This window comes from Salvelinus fontinalis, chromosome 41 (genome assembly GCF_029448725.1).
Source record: "Salvelinus fontinalis isolate EN_2023a chromosome 41, ASM2944872v1, whole genome shotgun sequence".
Classification (NCBI taxonomy): domain Eukaryota; kingdom Metazoa; phylum Chordata; class Actinopteri; order Salmoniformes; family Salmonidae; genus Salvelinus; species Salvelinus fontinalis.
Genome location: NC_074705.1, coordinates 12,380,905 through 12,389,194, shown reverse-complemented (window position 1 = coordinate 12,389,194; position 8,290 = coordinate 12,380,905). Strand labels below are relative to the sequence as shown.

General features: G+C 43.5%; 1 protein-coding gene across 1 annotated transcript; it reads right to left on the bottom strand.

Moving 5' to 3' along the window:
* Positions 1-4,164: 4,164 nt before the first annotated feature.
* Positions 4,165-8,040, bottom strand: LOC129840398 (protein sprouty homolog 2-like). The gene is made up of 2 exons (XM_055908239.1): positions 7,543-8,040; positions 4,165-6,059 (listed from the first exon to the last, which is right to left on the bottom strand). Exon 2 carries the CDS (start codon positions 6,009-6,011, stop codon positions 4,947-4,949), a length of 1,065 nt encoding a protein of 354 aa, XP_055764214.1. The 5' UTR covers positions 6,012-6,059; positions 7,543-8,040; the 3' UTR covers positions 4,165-4,946.
* Positions 8,041-8,290: the final 250 nt, after the last annotated feature.

The following is an 8,290-nucleotide window of genomic DNA, read 5'->3' as shown; positions in this document are numbered from 1 at the left end:
CAGACAGGAACGGTGCATGGTAATAGCTTGAGATACGATTGAAAAGAGCTTGCTGATGCCACGGTAAAGACTTACAGATGGGGCTAGTGAAGTGTTTCACTAAATTTGCCGCATTCAACCACAGCTCCCCCGTGGCCACTCTGAAAATGTCTCATTCCCTCTCTCCCACTTAACATGGTTCATATTTAAGTTCTGGAATATGATCCTTTTCTCCCAGCTCCGAAATACAGGATGTTTATGTGAAGTGGACATTTGAAGTGAGGACTGGTAGAAAGTATATATGAATACAGACAGGGCTTAGATACCTACCCCTTCCCTAACTCCCACAGTACCCTGCCTATTTGGTGAGCTCTCTCTCTCTCCTTTGTGTGTGTGCGTGAGTGTGTCTCCCTACTCTCTCTGTCTCTCTCCTTACCCTCTCGCTCTCTGTGCTCTTTCCCCACATAGCTGTTTGATTGCTTAAGCCCAGTGGTCAGACAATGGGGGTATAAAGAATGTCTGCTTCCTTCCTTCCTTCCTGTTGAGTGTTCTGCCTTGGTGAGCAGATTCAATAGCACTCCGCTTCACAGCAACGCTGGAGCGCGGGGGCCTGGCTACAACCAACAAAGACCCATTCTGGGGCCCGCTCCAATCGCTGCCTCTGCCAAGTCACTGGCTGCAATGAGGGACACACACACGAACCCTCTCTCTTTATATCTCTCTCTCTTTCTTTTTTTGGATGAGTGAGCAACCGATCTGTGTTTTTCGGTGCATGTTAAGGAAGAAGTGGTGGGAGTGGAGGGGTAGTGTGGTAAATGTAGGTTTCCTAGGAAAAAATGTAGTTTGTCAGGTTTTTATCATCAGAACGTGACATCATGGCTATTCGGTTCAGAGCAGTGATGACACACCAGAAACAGTATATGAAATATTCCTGAGAGTCTAGGACCATGAAAAATTGTGGGATATCATTTCCCATCTTCTAATCATTGTCCATCGCTGAAAAAAAGTAGTCTGCTATATTTAATAGAGTCGTGTAACAGTGAAAGGGACACATCTAGGATGTAGGCTCCTGTATTCAGGTTAACCCAACTCTTATTCATCTGACCCACTCATCATCTCCAATATGCAAGTTCCATATTCCACGCCATCGTGAACTCCTCATGCACCCATAATGGCATCTTTTCAAAAGGGTGTCAGTTTTCAGCTCCCCTCCCGGTCCTGCTTTTGTTGCTGGTGAACCCATAACATGTTGACGACTGGTGTCCCTTGCCTGCAACCAGAAATGCTTGTGTGCTTTCAGACACACACACACACACACACACACACACACACACACACACACACACACACACACACACACACACACACACACACACACACACACACACACACACATACTGAATGAAACTCAAAAAAATGTTGCTCCGAGAATACCAAGTAGGGGCAGGTAGTTGAGAGGGGCTTAGAGAGCCAAAATAGTAGAGGCCATAGAAAATAGGATGAATACATGAGGTTGAATGCGGGGTAAACTGTTAGCCCTTTGTCATTTAAAGTGATGTCTTTAACCCTTTGCGGGCCTTCCTCCCAACTACCTCCAACCGCCTTTTCCCTCTATTCACCATTAAGACAATAGCGGCAAGGGGAAGCCTTGCCAAACTGTGACATTAAAAGCCCCATGCACTCCGATGGGAGTTTTTTTCCCCCCGCCGCTGATTAAATGGGGGAAAGGGGATAATTATATGAAAGGGGGAGGTGAGACGAACTGTCATTCAAGCTCCGAGACGAATAACAAACAAGTGCGTGCAGGTCAGACTGGGCTTGTCAATCAACGTTCGTCATGCATACCGTGTTCCAAACATGTCCGCGTGTTCTTCAACCGGTGACAGGGCTTATGTTTTAAACAGCTAGCCTAGAGGAACACTCCGTACCAGAGGAATTCCTGGCAAAACCATTGATAATACAACAGAGCAAATGTTATCTTGGTTCATTTTCTTCTCTATGGGTAAGGCCATCTGCTGCGTGTTCACATGCGACACGTCAATCCCATATTAGTGGTACATTTAAGATATTCACGTTGTAAGACTTATCGTAAGCATGAATGAACCCCTTGTTTTCTTATGACGTCATAATTATCCTGACTAAATAACAGCCACTGATAGACACAACATAATATAAGCCTTATAATAAGTTATAACAAGTAATGAAGTGTTATACCTGTCAGCTTTAGACTGAGGGAGCACTTCTGATACGATGTTACCATTGAGTGTGTGAATGAGAGGACAACCAAATAATGTGTTCCCACAGCTACAAACGATGGTCTTCCCAATGCAGAGCAACAGTTCACAGTCCCAGTTAAATGATTCAACGAAAGCCAGGTGTTTCCCTTTAGAGGTGAACTCGTTCAGTGTGGCTCTTTCCTAATGTCATAGCTCTAATCAGTTTGGGAAAATGATCCAGTCTAGTCTGGCTGTCCAAAATAGGAAGTTGGAATCAAGAACAGTGTAGGGGTTTGGAGTTTGACTAAGAAGTGAAAATGTCTGCGTTTTGTTAGTTATGGTAAACTAGATTATTTCCATCAATCTCTCTTGGTTAAAGCTAATGCAGTTACTAAAGTTACAGTTAATTCGGAAAGTATTCAGACATCTACACTTTTCCCACATTTTGTTTTTGTCCCACATTAATCTACACACAATACCATATAATGACAAAGCAAAAACAGTATTTTTTTTTTAGAAATGTTTGCAAATAAAAAAATAACTGAAATATCACAATTTACATAAGTATTCTTTATTGCGACAAATGATGGAAACTGTTTTTAGAATACATTATGTTTATTTCGAAGGTACGTAATGTCATCACGTAACTATAAAGCTCCACTCCACATTTAATTCTAAATGCTTACTGCTGGCGAAATACAGTTTTCAACGATAAAAAAATCTTGTTTCTTTGCAGGACCAGGATTGTTCTGACTTTCAAGAACGTATTCATTGCTTTGCCTTGCTTTTCTGGTTGGCTGGATGCAAGTTTCACCATCCAATTATATGGCAAATATTAGTCAATTATTGCGTTCTATCAAGGCTTTCGCAGGCTACCTGAGATATGAAACCGATAGGTGGGAGGGCATAGGCTAGACCAGGGGTGTCAAACTCATTCCACGGAGGGCCTAGTGTCTGCAGGTTTTTGTTTTTTCCTTTCAATAAAGCCCTAGACAACCAGGTGTGGGGAGTTCCTAACTAATTAGTGATGTTAATTCATCAATCAAGTACAAGGGAGGAGCGAAAACCCGCAGACACTCGGCCCCCGTGGAATGAGTTTGACACCTGTGGGCTAGACTGTCGCCAATTTATTTGGCCTAATGCGCAATTTACCTAAATGGAAACAGTTCAACCACCTTATTAATTCGACACTGTAGGTTTTGGCCAAAAAAAAAGTGTTTTTTAGGTGATATGTCATTAAGCCCAGCTAGTTCAAGATAGTTCAATGGAAACACGCCTGCGCTTTGAAAACGGTAAATGTCGACTTTTTTTTTTTTTTAATCACTGGACAAGTTAATGGAAACATAGCTAGTGATGCAACTTGGTAAAGAGTAAGACTAATTGAGAAATCCTCATTCTTGGTCTCTGAAGTTTTGAGTTTGAAGCTGTGGAACATGTGGGGCTAGGGGGATAAGACCATGTGGTTGTATGTTCCTCCCTACCATCTGGCACACAGGAAACACAGATGGGTTAGTGAGTTACTGCTCTGCTCTAACCCCCCAGCTGCATACCTCAGAAGAGGAGGCTATCAGACTTCTCTCAAACATTCTCCTGAACTAAAGTGAGTAGAGGGGTGGGAGATCTCGAGTTTAGTTACTCCTCTCCTACCTGAAGATACATAAATGAGTTCTAATTCAAATCCATATAGCCTTATTGTTCTGCTTTTTAATCCATCTAGATTGGAAAAGTCGAAATGTAAAGTGTCAGTTTCTCTGACAGTGTAGCATTTTGGTTATTACGTAGATTCCAAAGGATTGGCTCTGGGCAGTGAAGCCATAATGTCAAGCTGGCAAAGTGTCCATTGAAATATCAGTCCCTGCTGCAGAGACAATAAAAGATAGTGTCCCAATCTGATATCATAAAACATTACCCTGAGAAGAGCTTGAGGATACTGGGCATGCACACACAAAAACTGACAAAAACAGCAAGGTTTAATTTCAAACGTTAATATATTTTTCTATTTCATAGTGAACATTTGCATCCAATTTGACACCCTAGTCACCCTAACTTGCAACAGAGTACTTGAACAGGTTGATGTTTTTTAAGATGCTTCTCAAAATAAATATTTTCTTTATAAAATAATAAAACTTCAAATAAATATTCTTACCACTAAACAATGTTGATAATAGAAAATAAAGATTTTCTTATAGGGTCACTGTACAATTTACAAGTAGAGTTGAAGGGATAAGATGTGTAAATGTCCTTCTCTTGTAAGGCAAACATACAAAATGATTGATATACATTCCCATGAATGTACAACATTAAACATTGTATTACATAATATATATGGATCTATCATCAAGGTGCCTCTGGTTTGGCAGAATGCTTTTCACAGTTGAAATATTATATATACAAAAATAAAACATCTCTGAGGAGGTCATTTGCTAATTTACATACTTTTGTAATTACTATTCACAAACAAGTTAGTCAGGAGAGTCTGTCCATAGCATATCAGTTGTATTAAATGTCAAAAGGGCTAACATTCTGGACTTCGATTAAAACAGTACAAAATCAGGACACTTGGTGATCAAGCAGCCAGGATTAACAACCATAGCTGAAAACAAATGACACAAACCACATCAAACAGCTCAGCTTAGCCAATCCCCCAATCAACTTCTGACTACTGGGCCAAAACGTGATGAGGTGATCGTTTCAGTCGCCCAAAGTTGTCAACCCCCATCGATTCTCCACAACACCCAAGGTACTTTCCCTTTACGTTGGCTTACAGTCAACGCTCTTACAGTGGACAACGTTAGTGTTCTTACACCGGCACCCCGGTCGCTTGACGCGGTCATAGCAGCTCTGGCATGCGGCGAGACACCCTTTAGCTGGGAGGTAGCACAGGAGACAGGGTAGGAACAGGGAAAGGAGACCCATAGCCGACCAGCGCACGCAGCAGTGCGACTGGCTGCAGGAGAAGGGCTTGTCGGCGCATGTATCCTCGTCGTCACTGGAGCAGTGATAGAACAGGCCCTTGATGCAGCACGCGCAAGTCCCGTAGTCCACCGCGTTCTGCGCCGAGCACATGCACCGTCGGCCGCACATCCAGCAGGCAGGCAGGGCGCGCGGGCACATGCACTCCTGGCACTTGCACCGACCACAGTCCTCACAGCGGTAGGCGTGTTTACCCAGCAGCCCCTCCCTAGCGGCGGGGGCACCGCCACCGGGCACCATGACCACCACCGCCCCTCCGGCCGTACTCGTCAGGGGCTTCAATTCCTCCTGTTTAAGCTCCACACTTTTGGGCTGGGTCCTGATTATCTGTTCGCTAACCTCCGGGCTACCCAGGAGCCTCTGCACGGAGGACGTGCTGCCTGTACTGGTCCTCGGGCTGTTTCTGGAGCCCTCTGTGCTAGAAGAAAGAGATAGGGCATCCCTAGGGGGAACTGTGGAGTGTGTGGGCTGAGGAAGTTGTTGAAGTTGGGGGAGTAAGTTCCTCTGGTTGGGTCTGGGGTCCTGGGGCTCCAGTTGCTCGTTGGTCTCCAGGCCCAGTGGCACCACCAGGTCGTTCTTCTGCTGGGTGGGCAACGAGCCAGGGGGCCTAGGGACCACAATGGGTCCCACCGTTGGTCCTTCTGTGTACTCATTACTGCTCCCGGTGATTCTGATCTGGTCCAGCGAGAGCACAGGGGCCTGCTGGCCGGGGTTTACCCCAGGATCGGGCTGCCCTTCCTGGGCATGCTGAGGCCGGTGTAGCCTCCCGCTGTCACGCAGAGCACGCAGCAAGCCGGCCGACCCTCCGCCACCACCACTGCCATTTTGAGTACTGGTCTCCATCTTGGCTCTGAAGGACCCCTCCGGCTGGCATTGAACACATCTGAAGTCCTGGAGAGAAAGACAGGCAAATATATATGAGATGACAAGGTGACATTTGAGTAGAAACAACCCTATGTAAATCATAACTGATGATACAACTGTGTGGGCAAATACATACAATATGCAAATCTCAACTCTACACACACACCACTGAAATTTGCATTGAAGAGATAAGGGTTTGGCAACATGGGTTGTCTAGCTAACAACTGGAGATGTTTTGCTTGACAAATATATCAACACCTCACATTAGGAATGACTGTTCCAATATAAAAGTGTAAGCATATCCCCTAACCCTAGGCACTTTCTGTTTGGTGTTAAAAGGATGTGATAGGTATCAACAACCTATTATATACCTAACAGTACCTCTAAGGCAACATTTCACATGATAGGAGAAAAAAAAGAAAGATTTGACATAATGAAACAGTCAGTGGATTGATCATGTTTCTGTATGTTGGGAAATTGACAGTAGGCATGTTAGGCCCTTCTGATTGGAGGATTTAGGTACATACCAACTATTTCCATTACATGAGATACATACAGGGGAAATAAAGAGCACGCAAGGAAGAGAACACGAGGCAATGCTGAGACAGGCCTAGTCTTCAACAAAAGTTGAGGCACTCAAACATCTCTTCATGCACATACTGTGTATCAAAACTTGCATCCTCACGTGTCCCATAACTACAAGTTAGAGACTTTAGACGTGTTGCCACCATTTCCAAATGAGTGAAAAACAAATGATTGCTAGTTTCGTGGGACTCATAATTGAACATTTCTAAAGATTTTTTTTTTCACTCTGGAGGCAATTATTAGCTTAATCAATCATGGTGTGCATGACGCGCGTGTTTGTTTGAGTGTGTGTGTGTAGGGCAGCGGATGAGCCCAACGACCATGACATTTGAGATGGGCATTTGATAGGCAAATGGTCAGGCGAGTCAGAAGAGTAAAAACCCTACTTTCCTATTATGAAATAGCCCAACAAACACCAATAGCCCCACCAAACATCAATAGAAAAATATTGACATTTATCATTCCACCGTTCTTCTATAATGTAAGATAGCCCTCTATTTTTGTTGTTCTGAATATAAAACAAAAAAAAACTACTTTAAAACTGCGCTAAATCTGTGTTTATGTGTAAGTTACTGTTCACAGATTTGTATTTAATTTATCTAGTCAAAATGCATTATCTACTGACAGGCTATCCATTTTTGAATAAGAGTGTGATGTCTAGAACATTATTCAGAAGGGGGAAAACTAAAACCCTACTTTTTAGAGCAAGAAGCTGTAGGCCTATTCAGATGAGAAAATGCTGGGATTGCAGGGGGAAGGATGGGGAAAGTCAATGCGGGTCGGCAGTTGGAACTCCCGAGTCCGAGAGCATGCACAATGCTGAATTGTTAAAGCTACTCTTATGTTACAACTTTTAAACATTGTAACGGCCATAGTTAGGCTACTTTGTTGTTGAAATAGTACAAACTTGATTTCACGAACTCACCGTGTTCGCACCACTTCAGCCCCGTTTGTTGTATTAAATTCCAAATTCTGAAAGTGTATTCCTACTTAAATTAATCGGTAAACCCATCCACACGATACAGTGCAACGATAAAGTAGCTACAAACAATATTTCCAGATTCCAATTTTACGAAATCAAAAACATAGCCACTGCGAGAGTACCCGAGGCGAAATACTGCCAAAAACGAATCAATCACTGGCTCTCCACTTTTTTGTGAATTAGAAAAGTGAAAATGCGCACGCGATACGTTTGAATCCGTTGAGTTTGTTGCACTCCGGCGTAGCCTGGATTTCGAAAAAATACTCGCTGTAATTGTTGAATGTTTGTCTGCCTTACACGCCGAGGTGCTTTCAAGTTTTTCTCGTCTTGTTTTTTCCTCTTTCCGGAGAAGAGGTCGGGTTTATGCTGTAAATGGCGTCATATGGAAGTGAGGGAGGACAAAGCAGTTGCTGTTTCAGAGGATATCTCGTATCCGGTCCCAGCTCATTGGCTGGAGCTACAGGGCTCGCATTCACACCCTGTGCTATCAAACTGTTCCCAACTGCAAAGGGACAGGCCACATTCCCAGTGACAAAACTTCAGGCATTGCAAAACGTTCTAACATAGCCTAGGCTACGTTAATTGAAGGAATATCAGGTCTGCAGCTTGATAGGCAGCATTTGTTCAGATCGTGTGTAGTAGCACTGAATCCAGTTCTAAAAGTATACTTTCTTGCAAAACACTATACTAT